At 40.2% G+C, this 21,537-nt stretch overlaps 1 protein-coding gene across 5 annotated transcripts in view; it reads right to left on the bottom strand.

Annotated features, from left to right (window-relative positions):
• Positions 1–21,537, bottom strand: part of MAPRE2 (microtubule associated protein RP/EB family member 2) — a 144,332-nt gene that overhangs the window by 35,670 nt on the left and 87,125 nt on the right. For 4 of the 5 annotated variants that reach the window (XM_026661941.2, XM_026661949.2, XM_024192850.3 and 1 more), the window contains 2 exons: positions 20,372–20,499; positions 2,298–2,443 (listed from right to left, as the gene is read on the bottom strand). In XM_026661941.2, the coding sequence (XP_026517726.1) occupies positions 2,298–2,443; positions 20,372–20,492 (267 nt within the window). In that variant the 5' untranslated portion in view covers positions 20,493–20,499. The remainder of the gene's footprint in view (positions 1–2,297; positions 2,444–20,371; positions 20,500–21,537) is intronic. The other variant, XM_024192854.2, reaches the window with a different exon arrangement.

Genomic DNA, 21,537 nt, shown 5'->3' with positions numbered 1-21,537 from the left:
GTGTTCTCATTAGACAAACCTATGTAAGCACCGTTAGTGCTAGGTATGTCTGCAAAAGGCTTACAGAATCATAGAAGTGTAGGGCTGGAAGAGACCTCAAGGTATCATCTAATTGCTCCCCCCTGTCCTGAGGCAGGATTAAGTAAACCTAAACCATCCCTGGCAGGTGTTTCTCTAACCTGTTCTTAAAAACCTCCAGCGATGAGGATTCCACAGCCCCTTGAAAACCTATTCCAGTTCTTAACTATACTTACAGTTAAAAAGTTCTCCCTAATAGCTAATCTAAATCTCCCTTGCTGGACATTTATTCAATTACTTCTTGTTCTACCCCCAGTGGCCAGGAATACAACTGATCACCATTCTCTTTATAATAACCTTTTTCATATTTAAAGACTTATGTCGTCCTCCTTCAGCCTCTCTTCTCTAAACTAAACTAAACACGCCCAATTCTTTCAACCTTTCCTCATCATTATCTCCTGCAAATGTAAACAAACTTGTTTGTCTGAGCGATTGGCTGAATACGAAATAGAACTGACTGGACTTACAGGCTCTAAAGTTTTACATTGTTTTACATCAGTCATGTTTTCTGAACTTTTTTTTTTTGGTGCTCCCCTCTGGACTCTCTCCAATTTGTCCACATCTTTCTTAAAGTGGGGTGCCCACGATACTGTATGTCTCCAAAAGGGAAAGAAGCTGCTCCTTGGTGCACTCCTACAAAATCCTCAGAAGCATTCTGCCCACCTGTGTCCTGCGCAAGAAGATTGTCACCAACCAATACTGCTATGCCCTGGCACCCTCTGTAGTGAAGCAATGGATTTAAAAGCCACAATGGAGTTCAAACTCATCTATATTTTTGAAATACACACTCATTCTAATAGCAAGGTACTAATCTGATCATTCCCACCCCACCTTCCACACATGCTGTATATAGAATGGTTTGTTTACATGCAAGAGTTCGGGAAACTGCCCATGGAGTTTTAATGAGCTATAATGGAGACAGAGAAAGTCTCTTCTGAATCAATATCTTGTGAATTCTTCACCAATGAAGATAAACCTTTACAAATATAGATGTTTTGTATGTGCAAAACTGAAACATGATAGCATTTTAAACTTATTCAGTTTAGTTTCTCATGTTGCTACTGCTTACACAAACTGGGCAAATTCATGTTGAGAAACAGTTAATCTTATACCACTTCAAATTTAGTCTGAGTAAAACGTGTGATAGGATCCTATCTGCACACAGAATATACACCTGATTGTATCAAAGGGAAGTAGCCTGGGGAACACAGAGGATGGGTCAACATGATTGATTAAAGTCAGGGAAAGAAAAGGTAAAGACATATTTAGCTTTACAGAACAAATAATGCACAACAGGTGAGAGACTAAACACCACAAAGAACAAACATTGAAAAAAAGCTTCGTTTGTCAATGTGTATTTTGCTAGGAAAGTCGACCTGCTTGGACAAAATGCTGATTACATATTTTATACGTTTTCTACATTTAAGACAGGCAGGGCATGGTTTGATTTGTTTATAGGTAATGTTCAAAGGTAAATTCTGGATAGATTGCATGGTTTCATATGTTTTAAGGCCAGAAGGGACTAGTAGGATCATCTTCTCAGAACTCCTTCATAACAGGCCATAGAAGCATCAAGCCCATATCTTGTGGTTGAGGTAGTTTGTTTGTTTGTTTGTTTATTTAAAGAAAGACATCCAATCTTGATTTAATGACTTACCAAGCAACATGGTTCCATCATTTGGAAAGTTGTTCCAATAGTTAAAAATGTACAACTCTTCATATCCTACCGCGAGTAAGTAGTATTCAGTACAAAGATAGATACAGAATGCTTGTTGTTTACTTCTATTGGGAATTCTGAGTGTCACCACACATGATCTTGAGTTTTCCCCTCACCTTATGAAGATCCCAGTATTTATTCATTTTAAGGATCTTCCAATGGATATCATTTTATCATGAGGCCCTCTCGTGAACTTGGGGACCTAATGAGCGGTAATTTTTAAATTATTGACAACTAACTATTTTGGGCCCACTTTTTCACCTTGAGCACTAGGGGTTCCTGTTTACACATTTTCTGCCTTTGTACCCAAATAACCATTTTTAGATGTCAAAATGCCAGTGAGAGCATCTAAATACAGAACTGGGATCTCTAATTCAGGCTTTAGAGTTTGAAAAACTGGATCTGGTTATTATCATTTTGGTTCCCAATGTCCATTGTACACTACGCAGTATAGAAAATTGTTTTGTAAAACATTACAATTATTTAAATATTAAAAACGTACCTTATCCACATTCATTCTTTTAAATGATGCTTGCAGAAGTTTGAAATTGTGAATGTACTCGTGCTCCAGCTTTGCCTGAAATTTTACTTTCTTCAAGCTAATGCACCCTGGGAACAACATGTCCATGAACTGGCAGTAAGCTGCTCCTATAACAAGAAAATGCATTGACATTAATCTTGATGCACCCAGCTATAACTAAGTGGCATTTATAGTCAGAAAAGAAAGTAACCATGCTTAATAGCTACTGCTGTAATTCATTTCTAGTGCCATGTACCCAACATCTATCTGTCCACTACAATGTTGAATAGTGTAAGTGGCCTATTAATATCTATATTATTTTCATTCAGTCTGGATGCACCAAGCACTGTCGTGTAACATCTAAAGGATGACCGTGACTGAGGCAAAGTAAATCATTCTTCCATTTACAACTGGCGTTGTACTGAAGTAGAATCCCTATACACAGTAGGGCTGCCTGCACAGCAAGTAAAGTCCCTAGCTCAGTTTAAATGGAAGCCACCTAATAAGTGTCTTCAGACCCCTACAGTTTCCCAAAGTTGGATCAAGGGAAAATATTTTTGTTTCCTGGAACCAAAGAAATCAATGGCATTGATATAAGGTAGCTTGCTCAGTTCGCAGCCAATCCTATTCAGTGCCCTCATCAAGTAGAGGCTTAAAATGAGAGAGCAAAAAATGAGAGAGTGCAAAGTGACACGAATACAGGTTGGAAAAAAGAGTTTCAGAATTATGGCATCTAAGGCCATTTCTCCCCCTCCCCTCCCCCCCCCCGCTCCCCCTTCCCCAAAACAAAATCCTGCAATTTTTCATCTCTAAAACTCAAAACGTAAACATTTGGATAAGGAGACACTCAGAGTCACCTCATTGCCCAAAGCGTTCAGATATTGGGCTCCTCTTACTGCTGCCAGTTTTAATTCTTTCACAAAACAGGGTTACTAAATTTAGCATGAGGGTTCATTAAATTTAGATGCCAGCCACAGGGGATAAAAATGTGCAACTACACAAATATGCAGGGAAATTAAAAAAAAAAAAAAGGTGAACTAACTAGGCATATATAGGTAGCACTTTGTTACACCTAGTGACCTTTCCCTTAAAAGGTCCTTATGTCACAGCAGATCATCATTGGGGAAGGGGGGAATCTTTACTATCAAGACATGAAAATGTCATGACATTTTGGTGACGTGTTAAAATGTGGGGAGGGGAAATTAGGGCATGGGGGGGGGAGGCTGAAGAGAAAACAACTCAGATTCTTTGTGGAACAATGATGTCCTCTACCCTGGGAGAGTATTCCACTGTATTAGCATATTTAAGGTCAATTTTCAGATGTGCATAGGCTCAACCACCTATATATCTATCTGTGTATGAAAGTCAGATAATTGCACATTAAAACTATTTGCACAATAAGTTTTTAAACTTGTTGTGCAAATAGTATTTATCAAAAGGGCTGTTTTGTGCAATCAACTGATGTATGGGGCAGGTCTAACAGGCACAACTTGGGTACCTGCTTTTAACAATTTGGCTCAGTGTCACACAAATATTCTTTTTTAATCAAAGTTTTAGAAATTGTTTGTAGTCTTACAAGGTGACAGATGTGTTGGATCCTAGATTATCCTCTATTTATCCACAGGACAGATACAGCACAGATAGCAACAGTTGAAACTCTACCACACTTTTCTATCAATATGCCTCAAACATGTTCTGGAGGGCCCATTATTCTCTATACTCAGTCAACCATCATATGAAGGGAGGCAGAGGCTGTCTTCCAGAAAAGAAAAAAATAAAACAGTTTGAGCTAGAGTCACAGGAAAACGAGTTACATAAGCTACAAATGAGGCTTTCATGTGACTTATTGTCAAGGCTGTGACAACAGCCAAGACTCAGTGCTAGAAACTGCTGCCATTTTTAATACCCTCTTTGCACAGCATTTCTTAGGAGGTATATTTACACTTACTGACTTTGTAGGTGGAGTTTACAGGAAGGATTTGAATTTCCAAAGACACCTTTTAGCTATTTGCGATGGCTTTGGTATGCTTAGGATGTAAAATAAAGAATCCCTGTAGAACAGGAGCCTTGTGGCAAGTTAAAAACCTCAGATAATGCATCATCATACAGAAAGCTTTGTAAAGCAAACTAATTGCACAGAGCCTACATTTATATTGCATGGGAACTAGTAAATAAATGCCCACCAATAGAAAGTATGTGAAATATTATTGCTGAAAAGGAAGATGAGTAGAGTGATACAGTACTGAATGGCTTGACTTGAGTAATAAATAATATGGTATAATATGTGGATTTATTTAGTATGCAGTGTTGTCCTAGCCATGTCAATCCCAGGATATTAGAGAGACAAGGTGGGCGAGGTAATATTTTGTATTGGACCAGTTTCTGTTGGTGAGAGAGAGACACGCTTTCGAGCTACACAGAGCTCTTCTTCAGGTCTGGGAAATGTACTAAGAGTAACACAGCTAAATACTAGATTCAACAGATAGTTTAGCATAAGTAGTTAGCACGTATTCTAAGGGAACATTCAAGGTGAAGTAGCCCTCTAAAACCCCTGCAGTCATAGGACAAAAAAAGGGAAAGGGGCTAGTGGGTTACAGATTGTTGAAATAAAACCTAAGTCCAGTGTCTTTATTAAAACCATGATTTTTAGTTATGAAATTTAAGCTCCTAGGTGTGTCTTTTAAAAGTGTTGTGCAGGTTTCCTTTGAGGATGTGGACTGATAGGTCAGATATAGAGTGATCGCTTTGTTCAATCTAAGGGGTCAATTGTGTAACTGATTCATGGTATAAAGGGAGTTTGCACCAAACTCTCTCCCCCGACCCTTTCCCCACATATAAGCTTATACTCTAATACCTAGGTAATTGCCAAGAGTCCCTGAATACTCACTGCAGAACCGCTTGTGTTAAAGATATTCAGTGCTGAGGGTCTCACCATTTTATCTATAGCTGTCATTTTGTAAGTATACATGTGTTTGCAAAGTCATCTTTTATTGTTTCTGCTGGTAACAAATTCCTTTTGCATCCCTCTAGGCAGTAGCTTACTAAGTTTGAAACCCTGGTGATGACGCTTCCCCGTGCTCTCTTCTCCCTCTCATGCTGGTAGTTGTTTTTCTTGTATTTCATATCAGCCAATAGGAGGTTCTGGTTCTGTGCAATACCCAAATGCCAGAAACACTGAGTACATCCACTTTACAGTACTGACCTGAACTGTGATCTCCGATAACAACACAGTTTGCTGCCAGAACACTTCCTCTACAGTAAGTTTCATTACAGTAACAAATATAAAAGTGGAGTAGGATGGGCCAAATTTGACATCAAAGACTAACTCACATCAAGTCACAATCACCAGCTGACGTGTTTTAGGAACTCTAGAAAGGAGAGAGGTGTCAGAGCTCAAATATGTGTCAGGACAAGTGTCAAAAAAACTATTATAGCTATTATGTAATTTACATGAACAAGATTTCTGCAGCAGATTTACCACTTGTCATTTACTTTATTTTAAAACTTTACCTTCTCTGCTCTAGTTTACAAAGCAAAAAAGTGGATGTTGGAAACAGTACAGCAACAACCACACTAGAACTGTCTCTCATGGTTAGTCTGTCTCTGTCCAGCCACAACCACATCAGAACTATCATCTCTCATGGTTAATCTGCCTCCATCTACCCCCTACTATATTTCCCTCCACATCTTATTTTTTGAAAATATTACCAGGGACTCAGCTTAAAAAAAAAAAAAAAAAATTATAAAAAAAAAAAAAAAAAAAAAGAAATTATAATCAGCAATATAGCAATAGAGAGGTTACTGAATTTTGTAGATGCACCAATGCTGGAACAGAATAAGAAAGGGTTTTTAACAATTATTAAAATCAATTCTGAATTTCTATGTAAATCTTATATTAGTTGTTTTTCTGGCATATTGATCTGGTCATCGACTTCTTTAATATTCTGAGGCTAGATCACAGAAAGTATTTGCAAGCATGGTTGTGCTGATTACACACGAATGGTCACTACTTTTGACCCAATTAGTATGTAGAAATTCTATACCCATTTTAAAATTAAGTGGCATAGCAACTAACTATTTTTTATACACAGCAGTATTGCCTACTTCTGTTGTATACAGCTGGCAGAAAGACACTTGAAGTTGATTTGTTTTAAGTATTTATATTTAGAAGAAAATAACTAGTTCCCCATACAGTGAAGTTACAATTGATGGTTTCTATAATCCTGAATCAGGCTAACATGCCAAAGTATTACTGCTTCTGGCCCATGGGAGGCTTATGAATAATATTTTCCTTCCCTCCAAGAGAGAAAATTCCATTGTGATTAAGATCTAAAAGCTGAACATCACTAAGTCTTCATAACTTGGGTGTGGAAGTGTGTGTGCTGAGTTGCTCTGCCACCAAGCCCTTTACACTGAGGCTTTTTCTTGGTTTCCTGCATAGAGATTACTACACAGCATGCCTCAAATGTAAATAACAAGACTACACCCACAGTGCTAACTAGGATGACTACAACCGTAGTAGGGGAGGGAACTGGCATCTGTGGCAGAATAAAGGCATGGAAGAAGAAACTGCTGATTGTAAAAGTGTCAAATGATTACATTTTAATTAAAATGTTTCAGTATATACAAAGTTAAGGCTGACATTTGCTGCTGATTGTACATTTCTTTAAAATCAGACCTACAGTTAAAATAGTAGTAAATGGTAGTTCTTAATAATGTTTTCAAAGTTGCACACATTCATTTTCTTGATAACTCAAGTTTTCTTTGTCTTCAGCACCGTGCATCCAGGTCCCCTCTTGCCCTTTTTTTTCCTCCTGGGAAACAATCTGCACTCTTTCTGCTCAACACCTGGAGGCTGGAGCCTTCTGATCTTTAATATGGCCCAGAATCTTGTGTCCTGGGATTTGTGGCATTTCAAAGGGACAATGAATACATCACTCACTTTCACTAACACAACTGGACATGAGCTGCTGCTGTTTAATATGATTCACATACAGCTTAGCTGCATTAGAGAGTGAAGCATTATCACCATGGTATCCAAGCACTGAATGGGAGCCTTGGTGCAATTATTATTATTAAATAGTCAATATAAATCCAGAGTTCACAATGGAAACATTGAGAGACTGATAGCTAAAGGAGCAAGAACAGTGGAGAAATGGTTGAAAATGAGAACCATATCCAGGAAGGAATTTACAAAGTTGCTTATTAGTTTCCTAAATGAAATGGCACCTTGCAACTTTACTGTTCAAAAATGTATGCAGCTCTTGATTCGCTTCTCTAAATAATTCCAGTTGGAAGTGGAAATCAGTCATCTGACTCCTGCACAATTATACAATAGTATTTTTTTTATTAGGTTTGCACATGTGGAGACGATAGTTTTATTGATAAAAACAACCTAGTTATTTTTATACAAAATGTCCTTGATATAAGCCAAACACTTCCTGTCATTTTTCATCCTCTGCAGCAGAAGCCGGGTCAACTCCTCTCCCCACTGAGAGACCCTTTACCTTATGTTGTATATTAACAGGTTCTGACCATCTCCTAATGGCCCAATATTCTTATAATACTAGCTCACATCCATGCATGGAACCCCTGCCAGTTCTTGATTATCCCAGTGGTTCTGTCCTCCCAATACTGTTGCATCTCCCTCTTCAAGTTTCCAGCCTTAGAGGATTACAGGGGTTAAACAGGGTCTGGGCTTTGCTGCCCAGAGTTCTGATATGTCAGCCAGAAATTCCTCCTCCTGACAACACTATTGACAGACTCTCACAAAATCCTTGAGAGTGAGCTATCCACTGGGCATGAAATGCCTGGTAATACACCAGTGTCCTGAAACTGAAAATGACATGTGGTTGTAATGACTGTGTTTATAATAAAGGCAAAGGATATTTCAAAGACAGAGCAGGCCCAAAAAGATAATGGAATATTCCAGGGGTCGGCAACCTCTGGCACACGGCTCGCCTGGGTAAGCACCCTGGTGGGCCGGGCCAGTTTGTTTACCTGCCGCGTCGGCAGGTTCGGATCGTGGCTTCCACTGGCCGCGGTTCGCTCTCCCAGGCCAATGGGGGCTGCGGGAAGCGGTGCGGGCCAAGGGATGTGCTGGCCACGGCTTCCCGCCACCTCCGTTGGCCCAGAGCGGAGAACCGCAGCCAATGGGAGCCGCGATCGGCCGAACCTGCTGATGCGGCAGGTAAACAAACTGGCCCGGCCTGCCAGTGTACTTACCCTGGCGAGACGCATGCCAGAGGTTGACGACCCCTGGAATATAGGAATAGGTCTAAATTTGAGTGTCATGTGTTAGTTAAGCAAATAATATTGGTTTTATTAATGAGATTGTGTACCTGAAGAAATTTTTTTAATGGACCTAGATATTTTTGATGATTGGGTCAGATAGCTGGTGATGGTTTGGAGATCTTGGGGCTTGCTGGATAGTTTTAAAAAAAGGTAAGTTTGGGTAGTGATGCAAAGAAGAGGTGATGAAGTCAGTTGTTAATGAAAACAAGACAGTTTTGCAACTCTTTTCATATATTAACTCCTTAGCACCAAATTAAAAATTAGTCACTCCGGTGCAAACCTACTGAAGACAGTAGGCTTCCACAGACGTTACTCAGGGTATGATTTTGCCTACAGAATCTCTATTACCTAATGATGATTAGAGCCCTGCACGGATATAAAATTTGTATCCGCATCTGATCCGCAAACATGGTCTGCGGATATCTGCATCCACAGATGTGGATATCCACAGATATAAAGCTGATAATTGCAGGGCTCTATGGTAATGTACAATATGCAAGAAACCAGCTTTACTTTCAGATCCCATTCTAAGGTGCAGGATTGGCAGAGAAAACATCTTTTAACTTTCATACTGAGGACATCACAGCACCCCACAGTGTCTGTTTACTGTGTCACTTCTCAGACTAGAACAGCACTGCAGGGGAATGCAAAGAAGTTATTAACTGATGTCAAAACTATGGCAACAGAAACTCGATCCTGAACTGGTAACTAAACAAATAAAGAAAGAACTGATTTGATTTGTTCTAAAATGTAGTTTAGAGGCAACATTTTTTAATGTGTTTAAGAGACTTCAGAGCCTAAGTCCCATTGATTTGCAGTGAAAGATAGGTTCTTAAGGGCTAGATTCACAAGAGGACTTAGGCCTGGTCTACACTAACCTCCCAAGTCGAACTAAAGTACGCAACTTCAGCTACGTGAATAACGTAGCTGAAGTCGACATACCTTAGTTCGAACTTACCGCGGTTCAGACGCTGTCCACACACGGCAGGCAGGCTCCCCGTCGACTTCGCGGTACTCCTCTCGCCGAGCTGGAGTACCGCAGTCGACGGCGAGCACTTCCTGGTTCGACTTATCGCGTCCAGACCAGACGCGATAAGTCGAACCCAGAACTTCGATCCCCAGCCGCCGAACTAGCGGCTGGGTGTAGACCAGCCCTTAGAAACCTAACAGCCACTTTAGACTTCTAATTCTCAGAATCAGATCCCACTGAAATCCATAAAATCTCCACTCGTCTGCCTCAATTAAATCAATTTGATTTAAATCAAATCCACCCTGCTCTCCTGGGACTTGGACGACGTTTGATCCAGTCCCTCTGCTTCAATGAGTTTTTAAAATTATTTATCCACAGTGGGACAGCCTCAACAGGAGAGACTGAGGTATGGCCATATCAGAATATCCCATAGCCCACTGGTTAGGGCACTCACCTAAGAAGTGGTAGATCCCAGTTCAAATCCCTTCTCCACCTCAGACAGAGGGGACCTGGACAAGGGTTCCCACATCCCAGGTGAGTACCCTAAGCCCTGAACTGAAAGTTATGAGGGAATTCCTCTTCCTCCCCGCTTCTTGCTAAAGAGACATAAGTGTCAAACTCCAAGAGAGGGTTTTCAGCTGAGAATTCCAAGCAGAGGGAGGCACTTAGGCACAGATCTCCAGAGAGGGACATGGCTTAGGACACACCCTTCAGCGTGGCCTCCTTCAGGCTAGCTTAGGCGAGAAGCCACCCAGCGTGCTGGCTTTTTGTGAGTCCTAGTCTGAGACACCCTTCTCTCCCCATTTATTGTAAAGGGAGCAAGGTACCTAACTCAGGCTTTGTGAATCCTAATGATTTTTTGGGAACCTAAAAGTTAGGTCAGTGTCTGTCTGAAAATGGGACTTAGGCACTTTAGAAAGGTCCAGATTTTTTAAGAGGTATTTAGGTGTTGCTGTGGCTAACTCATTTAAGACCCTAAATCTATTTTTTAAATGGATTTAGGCACTCAGGAGCCTTAAAACCCATTGACAGTTGATGGGATTTAGGCTCCTATGTGCCTAAATCCATTCTGAAAAGAGATTGAGGCTTCTAAATCAGTTAGGTATTACAACACTGAGCATAGCAATGCCTACATGGCTTTAAAAATCTGTGCCTAAGTATCTCCACATATTCTACTAATAAATTGGATACTTAAGAGGTTTTTTCTTTAAAGATTTTTCAGCTAATCCTTAAATTAAAAAAACAACAATGAAATTAGATGCAAACTCCTGCAAGTTATAACAACAATGAAGTTGTGACAATCTGACCATGTAAATGCAAAATTTAAGATTGATAATCCTCATGCTTTATTGGGATAAGAAAATGGGCACTGAACACACAAAGTAATACATTAAAAATGAAAGCCCAGCATTAATTCTGTATATATTAGTCATTAAACACTTCAGTTCATAAAAATTATGGGTGTTAACACTGATGGGAAGGGACACACCTTGTGTGTTCACTGATGGGTCAAAAAGAAGCATCTTGTAATGAGCATGCATGACATCATAGTTTCGGTGAGAACAGAAAAAACTGCAGAGTACAGCAATGACTGTTTTAGAGCTACATAGCACTTGAGGCTTAAGTTTCAGATTTTTAGACTTCCTAGAATTGCTTCCCTGAACATGATTTTAATGTTCCTATTTTCAATGGCTGCACAGTATGTTAGGCATTAACTTTCCATCTTTAGATAAGATTTAGTTACTAAGAATTTTGAGAAAAAGCAAGTGATTTTTGTTTAGTTTTGTTTTGAAGAGGCTTAATGGAATGTTTCATCTATTCCCATGCACCTTCATGCCGCTCTTATGATGCTTTTTAAAACATCTTTGGCACTAGCCGCATGGAAAAGTCATGCTAAATGTATCCATATGTTTAGGAATTTATTATAATGCATGCAGTCCCCATGGAGTAATAGAAGTTATTAAATGCACATCAAAAGCACTTAAGTGACTTAGGAGCACAAGTCCCATTGAAAGTTAATGAGACTTGTGCTTCTAAATCACATAGGTGCTTCTGAAAATCCAACTCCATATGTCTAAGAGTTTGTGTGATGCAATCCAGGTATCCACTGAACACTTGAATGAAATAATGCATTCTGGATTGTAAGACCTCAAACTCTTCTTTCCTTAAATAGTGTGTGTTAGCCTCAGGCAGTCAGTTAAAAAAAAAATCCTGCTGTTAGGCTTGCCAACTTTCTAATCCCACAAAACCGAACACCCTTGCCCCGCCCCCTGCCCTGAGGCCCGTCCGTGCCCCACCCCCACTCACTCCATCCCTCCACCCTCTGTCACTTGCTCTCCCCCACCCTCACTCATTCATTTTCACTGGGCTGGGGCAAGAGGTGAGAGGGGGCTCAGGGCTGGGGGTGCAAGTTCTGGGAGGGAGTTTGGATATAGGAGGGGGCTCAGGGCTGGGGTAGGAGTGTGGGAGGCGGTGTGGGGTGCAGGCTGTGGGAGGGAGTTTGGGTGCAGGAAGGGGCTCAGGGCTGGGGGTGCAGGATGGGGGTGCGGGCTCTGGGAGGAAGTTTGGATGTGAGAGGGGGCTCAGGGCTGGAGCATGGGGTTGGGGCACGAGAGGGGGTGCAAGGAGCAGGCTCAGGGGATTCCCCAGAAGCAGCGACATGTCCCTTGGTTCCTATGTGTAGGGGCGACCAGGCGGCTCTGCACGATGTGCACTGCCTCTGCCTGCAGACGCCGCCCCAGCAGCTCCCATTGGCCACGGTTCCTGGTCAATGGGAGCTGCAGAGCCAGGGCTCAGGGCAGGGGCAGGGGCAGTGCGCGGAGCGCCGCCCCCCCGCCCCCGGCTGGCCCTCCACCTAGGAGCCGAAGGACATGTCGCCACTTCTGGGGAGCCGCGTGGAGCCTGCCAGCCCCGCCCCAGCCAAAAACCGGACACCTGGCAACACTACCTGCTGTGCTTATTCAGTACTTCAGTATTAGTAATACTTATTCTGAATTCATTATATTAAATTTGTTTTTCCTAAATCTTCTCCTGTCTAAAAACTCATTTTAAGCATTTTGCTCTGGACATAATATGATCCATGATAATTTTAAGCTAAAATTAATGAAGGACAAGTAATGAAAAAGCTTCATGTGGATAAAAGTAATTTTAACAGAAATATGCAAGCTGGTTGCTTTCTTTTAAAAATATTATTCTTTGTGAGTTTTTGCTGAATTACTATTAATGCCTATGAAAGAAAATACCTGGTGTCTGTTTAGAGTTTACGAGTAGCTGCTTGGCAAGCTTCCTCATGAAGCTCTGCACATGGTCTTAAAAACTGATTGTCAACATCCACTGCACTCTAATGCTAAACATCATATGGAAGACATTAAGGAGTCACTTACACTGAGAGTCTACTGTGTAGCAGGACCTCAATACAGCATGGTAGTGCCTTAAAACATGGTTCAGTTTCACAGCGCAGACAGGGTCAAACTATGTTTTAATCATGTTTTCAAGTCACATTACAGCCTTGACCTTGCAAGGTTGCAATGTGATTAGAGAACAATACTGAAATATGTTTCAGTTCTGCCTGCACTGCCAACCAAATGTTTGGGAAGAACTGGTCTAAAAGGGTCCCACAGCACAGGCTTTCATAGCGTGTACATAGGAATCTTATTTATTTGGCTTAAAATAAACACATTAATCAACATGTACCCAAATATTTATGTATCCTTTTCCATCAATTAAAAGCAAAACAAGCACATTCCCCTCTTGTATACAACAACAAGACAGCAAAACACACTTCTTCCTACTTGTGGAATCCTCGAGTAAACTTCACCCCAGCCACCCTCAGCCTTGCTCGTAAGGAGGGTCCTACCAAATTCTCAGTCCATTTTGGTCAATTTCACAGTCATAGGATTTTAAAAATAATAAATGTCATGATTTCAGCTATTTAAATGTGAAATTTCACAGTGTTGTAATTGTAGAGGTCCTGACCCAAAAAGGAGTTGGGGGGGGGGGGAGGGATTGCAAGGTTATTGTAGGGGTGGTTGCGGTACTGCTACCCTTACTTCTGCTCTGCTGCTGGCAGTGCCTCTGCCTTCAGAGCTGGGTAGCTGGAGAGCGGTGGCTGCTGGCCGGGAGCCCAGCTCTAAAGGCAGAGCCGCCGCCAGCAGCAGCGCAGAAGTAAGGGTGGCATGGTATGGTATTGCCACCCTTACTTCTGTGCTGCTGCCTGCAGAGCTGGGCCCTCAGTCAGCAGCCACCTCTCTCTGGCCACCCAGCTCTGAAGACAGCGCAAAAGTAAGGGTGGCAATACTGCAACCCCCCCTAAAATAACCTTGCAACCCCCCTGCAACTCTCTTTTGGGTCAGGACCCCCAATTTGAGAAATGCTGGTCTCCCCCATGAAATCTGTATAGTATAGACTAAAAGCACACAAAAGACCAGATTTCACCGGGGATGGACCAGATTTAACGGTCTGTGATGAGTTTTTCATGACCGTGAATTTGGTAGGGCCCTACTCAAACATGGTCTTTACAGCATGCTCTGAAGGTAAACAAATTTGTGTGCATCAGACCAAAGGAAGTATTAGGGGAGTAGATTCTAAAGTTGGTTTCCCCACAGAAGAGCCTGGCTGACACTTCCCTTTGTGTTAACACTGAAGGAGCTTTAGCTCAAGCACCTCCACTGATTTTCCATTGTGGCAAAATAACCTCCAGGGGAAAGGCTGTCTCAAGTAGTGTGGTTCCAGACACAAGGAGAATAACATTCAGCAGCACCCTGTGGACTGCATGAGAAATAGGAAGCTGAGTATTATGCTGAAAACACTTGGTAATAGTTGGATGGATTGTCTGTGGCAAGAGACTTTCTTTGAACAGAGGACCAGCACGTACTTCCTTTAAAGCAACTGGCATCCTGCCCTACTCAAAGGAGATGGAGACAATCTTCACCAGCAAAGGATCTAGTACTTCCCCACTGGACTCCACAAGTCAGGAGAGACAAAGATCCAAAGCACAGAATGCAGCATGAAATTCTCCCAACACATCCAAAACCTCCAGAAGTGACCCTGGCTGTAATGACCTAATTTTTGTCCTATTCAGATGTTACTCTGCATCCATGGACAAAGCAAACAGTTTGAGTACCAACAATTTTATCTGCAATGTGACCAGAAATGTCCTCAGAGTGGAAGGGACTTGTACTGTATCAACAGTCAAGCAAAGAAAATGCAGATTAACCAAGCTATTCATCACTTGAAATAAGTTTCCTGATCAAGACTTTGCAGATACCATGGTGAAGACAAGTGGCATGGTATAAAAATTCCAAATGTCAAACTGTGTGTTTGTTTTACAATGTGGACTGGCATTCATTAAAGACAAGGAAGAGAATTATCTATTCTATACACACACATGTATACATACATATATAATTCATTTATATACAAGTCCTCTCTATTTTCATATAGCCTTGCATGACTCATTTAGAACAAACATTCCAACACTACAGCAATACATTCACAAGCGACCCTATAACAAAAAACTCAATCAACTGTGCATACACCATGGAGGAAAAACAATTTTAGTCAAGACAGATTAGTTATAAATCTTATTTAAAACCTATTTTTACTCATTACAAAAATAACTTGACCCTTGGGAAAAGTATGACAATGGAGTTTGCCTTACATTTGAACTAATGTAACTTAGAAATAAGGCTGCTACGTCTAGGGATACAAATTCATTAAAGCCTGTTAGGTTTTTTTGTTTGGTATAGAGGAATGACAGTCTACAATGTTCTAGATCCTTAGGAGAACATTATGACAGTAGACTGACATGCTATAATGACACATGTAGTTGAAGATACACATTTTCATATTCAATTCAACAATCAAATGCAAAACCAATTCAACCTTTTTGGCTAGAGAACAAGAATGACAAAATACCCACCTCCCCAAAGTGAAGATAATTCCAAGGCTTTTATATATTTGGAGAGTGTTCCTTGTCTATGTTGTCAAAGCTAAATTATCAGAGCTGCAGACTAAATTTAGATTCTCCAGGGCTGAATTCATCCATAACCCAGTCCTTTTGGCACCTCACTACTACAGCAGGCATTCTGAAAGCACAGGGGACACTACGCGGCACTCGACCTACTTTGCAAGGACAAAAACACATCCAAGACTCAAGATGAATACAAATACTGTGTAATTGTAAAAAGCAGCCTCTTCCTTTGCTGCTTCTCATCCTAGCTCTATTCATCTAACCAGCTACTGGGAAACAAGCTGGTCTCTCTATAGTACATACACTATTCATACCACTCCTTAACAGCAATGAAAAATGAAGAAAGACTCCAGTGGCCTTAGCTGTTCTTCCTTCCATTAAAAATTGTCACCTGAAGCTTTTCACTGCAATATTTATTTAGAACTCAAAAGCTTACCTAAAGGCACAGTGTCATCCTATTGTTTTTCCTTTATACTCAAAACGTTTAAAACTGTCTCTGAAGTATATGCATTACTCCAGTGTATGCAGAACCTGAGTGCCATCATTTCAGCTGGCATCAGTGAGAGCCAAGGGTGTTCATCATTCTACAAAATGGGGCCTTAGTGTTTTGCACTCAAACAGTAGATGATTTTTCCTTTTTTTTTTTTTATTTGACCCCAGCTTTTTCTGGCATTTGGATTGCTTCTTGTTGCCAAAAATGAGCACAAATTGAAAATGCATAAGACTGCATTACAAATCTTAATGCCTTTTTTTTTATTAAAGAAAGCAAAATGCCCTTACAGTTTTATATTAGGCGATAAAATCCAGTTATCTTAGTCGCTCTGTAGCTCACTATAATACTGTGAAATGCTTCCAAGTGTTACAAAGTTTCCCACATCCTCCTTCCCTTTGAAGTCTTCCAGAAATGCTCATATTTTATGGAAACTAATGTTAAGCTGCATGAAGGTTGCAAATGCATTAAGGAACGATGGCCAAAAGAATGCTAGAATGAATGAATTAGATCAGCCGTTCTCAAACTGTGGTCCGTGCAGCCCTTGTTGGTGGTCCACAGACAGCTCGCTGGTCACAGGGTACTAGCTTGCCTTCTTGCTTTCATCTGCTAAACTGCATTAAAAGACAACTAAAAAAATACAGCAAGTGCTTCCTTAATATTACTTTGCCATGTAAACAATTACTGTAGCTGCCACAGGGGTTTTCTTTAATAACACGGGCGGAGGACTGGGGAGGGAGATGGGTCTGTGAAATCACAAATGGCAAGGGAAGTGGTCCATCAGACTGTTGTGGTCCACATTATGAAAATTGTTTGCGAGAACCTGAATCAGTGTCAATATTTCAGACACTGAGATCTTTTTGGACTGTAGAAACTTGGAACTCTCTCATACCAAAAAATGCAAGGCTGAATCCTTGATTGGATTCTTACATGAGCATTTAGGCAGTAGAATAAGAATGCCTGAGAAAAAAATATAAAGCTAAAATCTCAAACTGAATTGGTAAATAAATGTAAAGCAATTTGGTCTATCAATGTTTGAATATAAAAACAACATGGAGAATGGAAAAAATATACAAAGACAGAATCTGAAAGCTAATACAATCCTAGATTTCATTTAATACTAAGTACAGAAAAGGTGGGGATGAGAACTCTGATAAGGCAGCCTTGTTTCAGTTCCTCCCGTGGTACACCCTAAAATCCTTGCTTGAAGACACAGAAAGAGTTCCTATGAGAATTTCTCATGTGTAATAAAACAGGACAATGAATTCATGGCATTTTCCCCACCAACTATGGACAATCCAGATTTAGAGATTTAAGATCTCTAACTTTCACTGCATTCTCCACATTTAAATTGTCTTCTATTCTAAATTATCAACTATTTTTCCTTTTTGGTTATGGAATTATATCATGAAAGCTTTTATTTAAATCTGCAAACATTCAAGATGATGGGGTATTAGCTTCGAAGCTTAACTTCAGACATTTCAGAAGCATTTGAATGGTCATACAGGAACTAATCAATAGCTCATCCTGTCCATTGTGTTTCCTGTCTTAAACAGTGATAAATGCTGGAAGTTTGGGGAGCAGGTGTCTATCCTCATGTACCTTATTGTGTCATATTATATAGTTAGATGCCAATACTTTGAAACAATTTGCCAAAAGCAATATTCAGACAAATGTATGAAACTTAATTAAAACACCAGCTAGGTGTAGTGTTTTTGCTTCAATTAGACATTTACAAAAAAACCAACCCAAGGAGATCTCGGTTCAGCAAAAATAACATGCTACAACGCGATATTTTTTAACTACTCATCTTATGTTTAGCAACTATATTAGTTACATTGACCTGTACTGTAGCAACACAACTTTCACAAGTCCTGTAGTGAAATTTGCTTATGTATGCAAAGTGGACAGATTTCTGCAAGTGGGTGGGTTGTTCCTTCATATCAGTTTTTAATTGTTTTGACTACTCTGTGGAGCTTATATTCAGATAATTTAGAAACACAGAAATGTAGGGCTGTAACCTCAAGAGGTCATCTTGTCTACCCCCCTGCCCTGAGGCAGGACCATGTATATCTAGACCACCCTTGTTAGGCATTTGTATAACCTGTTCTTAAAAACCTTCAATGACGAAGCTTAACTATCCTTATAGTTGGAAAGTTTCCTTAATATCTGCCCTAAATCTCCCTTGCTGCAAATCAAGCCAATTACTTCTTGTCCTACCTTCAGTATACATGAAGAGCAACTGATCACCATCCTCTTTGTAGCAGCCCTTAACATATTTGTAGATTTATCAGGTCCTCCTCAGTCTTCTTTTCTCAAGACCAAACTTGATTAGTTTTTTAAAGCTTTCCTCATAGGTCATATTTTCTAACCTTTTATTTTTGTTACTCTCCCCTCTGGACTCTCTCCAGTTTGTCCATATCTTTCTTAAAGTGTGGTTCCCAGAATTGGACATAGTACTCCAGCTAAGGCCTCACCACTGCCAAGAAGAGTGGGACAGTTACCTCCCATGTCTTACATACAACCCTCCTATCAATACACTCCAGAACTATATTAGCTTTTTTCACAACTGCATCACATTGTTGACTCATTCAATTTGTGATCCACTGTAACGTACAGATTCTTTTCAAAGGTACTACTGCCTACCCAGTTATTCCCTTTTTGTAGTTGGGGGTTTGATTTTTTTTATTTATTTTTTTTTAACTGTAGTTCTTCGCATTTGTCTTCACTGAATTTAATCTCGTCCTACCAAGTGCTTGAAATGCCGCTCAGCTTGGTGTCACTGGCAAATTTTATAACTATACCCTCTCCATCATCCAAATCATTAAGGAAAATATTGATTAGTTCATGACCCAAGATAGACCTCTGCGGGACCCCATTAGATATCATCCCAGTTTGAAAGTGAACCCTTGATAATTACTCTTTGAGTATGGTCTTTCACTCAATTATGCAGCATCTTATAGTAATTTTATCTACACCACATTTCCTTACTTTGCTTATGACAATGTCACATGGGACTCTGTCAAAGCCTTACTAAAATCAAGCTATATCAAGCCTAGACCTTCTCCTCCCCAACCCCATCCACTGGTCCAGTAACCCTGTCAGAGGTTCTTGACAAATCCATACTGGCTATTACTTATAATCCTATTATCCTCTAGGTACTTATAAACTAATTGTTCAATAATTTGTTCCAGTACCCAGTAAGCTAGCATTTTGGAGGACACGATGTACCATATCTTTCATGAAAATCTGATTGAGATGGACATCTACAGAAGAAGTGGTAAGTAAAAATCAAATATCTAAGAGGATCATCATTCTTACAATAAAATTTCAACTTGGTCAATGGATCTAATTTTTGATGAAGTGGTTACATGGATTCAGTTGTCCTGCACCCTCAAAGCACTGTCTTAGCAGATATGAAGTCACAGCATGCCAGGTAAAGAGTTTGGAGCAATGATCTTATTAGCTCTCCTTCACAGAAACACTTTTCATTTTGAAAAACTACAAACAGAAGTTATGATGCAATCTGACACCGCTCACTGCCCATAACTTCCACTTTCCTAGCTGCAACCTAGTTACAGAACCTGCTGTTTTACAGACAGCTTGCAACCTCCACTTCTATTAAATCATGGAGTTCCTAAAAACATCTTCTCTATTCCTAGATCTCATTGCCTACAGCAAGGGCCTGCCATATATGCAGAGGAAATAAGCAGACGTGCCTGGCACACTTTAGGAACATCTTGCAGCAGTTAAATGATGATTTTTTCAAACCCACTATGTCCCACTTCATTTCACATCACCACTTTTCTGTGATTTTTGTGTGTGCCCTCCAACAAGGATTTCAGGACACTTACCACTGGTGAATAACTCTTGGAGTATTTTATTCATCTGGGTACCCGCCATTCCATTAGTGTATAATGTTGCTTTCACTAAGGTTGTCACTTTTCAGATAATATAATTCCCAGTTTTGTACCTATGTTTTAAAGCTACTTTCTTCAGTAACTGTACTATACTTTTAATACAGAAATTCTCTATTGCATTCCTTTCCTTTGCTGCTTAATCATATTTATTACTAGATTTTATCTGCAGCTTTATCTAGACTCTTCATGTTCTGCATTCATTTTGCTTCCTCAAACAACCTTATCCTTCCATAACACATTTTTAACTCAGCTACACAAAATACATGGTTGGATACATTTTTCAGACTGTCTTTCCTCAAAAGAGCTATCCTCTGACACAGACAGCATTAGAGGTATACATTTTCATAAAATCAGATTTTTAGATTCAACACTTTTTTTATGAATATACAGTATTTTAAAATAATATCTTACCTGAACAAAGTTGTTCGACTTTTGTGTAGTTTAAAGCTACTATGTCATTAACCCATGCAATGATGTCATGTCTGCTCATAGTCTCTTGGGTTATAGAGGTAGAATACACGTTGACCGCCATTCCCCAACTAGAAAATAAAAGTTAAATAAATAAATCTGCTTGGCATGTGAATGAATTTATTTGATAAACACATTTTAAAAAAAGAGCAAGTTTCATGTAATTTCAATCAGTGCTAAAGAAGGAAACAAAATTCCACAGTCTGTAAGAAAGAGCCTGCATTAAACACACCTTTTCTCTTTTCTGGAGAAAGGAGGCTAACTCCACTTAAATTTTATAACCCACTTTGGCAAGGGGTGATCTCCCAAAGGTCCCCTCCTATGCCAACTACAGCAGAAGGGCAAAGGGCAAACTTTAAAGAAGAGAATATCATACAAAAGTTTGTGGCATTCAGTTAGGATGGTGGCAATTCTTTTTATTGTACATCTATTAGGAGCAAAGCTGAAGCATAATTCAGACTAAGCATGGTCTAAAGGAGTTTGAACAGGACTAGGGATCTGAGGCTACGTCTTCACTACGGGGGGGGGGGGGGGGCGATTTAAGATACGCAAATTCAGCTACGCGAATAGCGTAGCTGAATTCGACGTATCGCAGCCGACTTACCCCGCTGGGAGGACGGCGGCAAAATCGACCTCCGCGGCTTCCCGTCGACGGCTCTTACTCCCACCTTCGCTGGTGGAGTAAGAGCGTCGATTCGGGGATCGATTGTCGCGTCCTGACGGGACGCGATAAATCGATCCCCGAGAGGTCGATTTCTACCCGCCGATTCAGGCAGGTAGCGTAGACCTAGCCTGAGACTCTGAGGTTCTAGTTCTGTTTGCCACTTACTGCTGTGTGACTCTGCAGTCATTTAATATCTCTGTATCAGTTTCTCCAGCTACAAGTTTCTTTATCTAGGTGCTGTGATTAGTTAATATACATAAAGCACTTTGAAGATGTACGATGTTCTACAAGTGCTACATATTAATAAATATATTAAACTACATAGATCATAATAGTTATGAGCATGACATCAGCTCAGGACAATTATTGTAAAATAAAACAGTTTGAATACTCTGGAATGTAATGGAAAACAAAAAAATGTAAAAAACATGCAAAGAAAGAAAAG

The sequence above is a fragment of the Terrapene carolina genome, unplaced genomic scaffold, assembly GCF_002925995.2.
Source record: "Terrapene carolina triunguis isolate 2854851 unplaced genomic scaffold, T_m_triunguis-2.0 Scaffold58, whole genome shotgun sequence".
NCBI classification, from domain to species: Eukaryota; Metazoa; Chordata; order Testudines; family Emydidae; genus Terrapene; species Terrapene triunguis.
The sequence above is the reverse complement of the archived record's forward strand: the minus strand, read 5'-3'. Positions and strand labels throughout refer to the sequence as shown.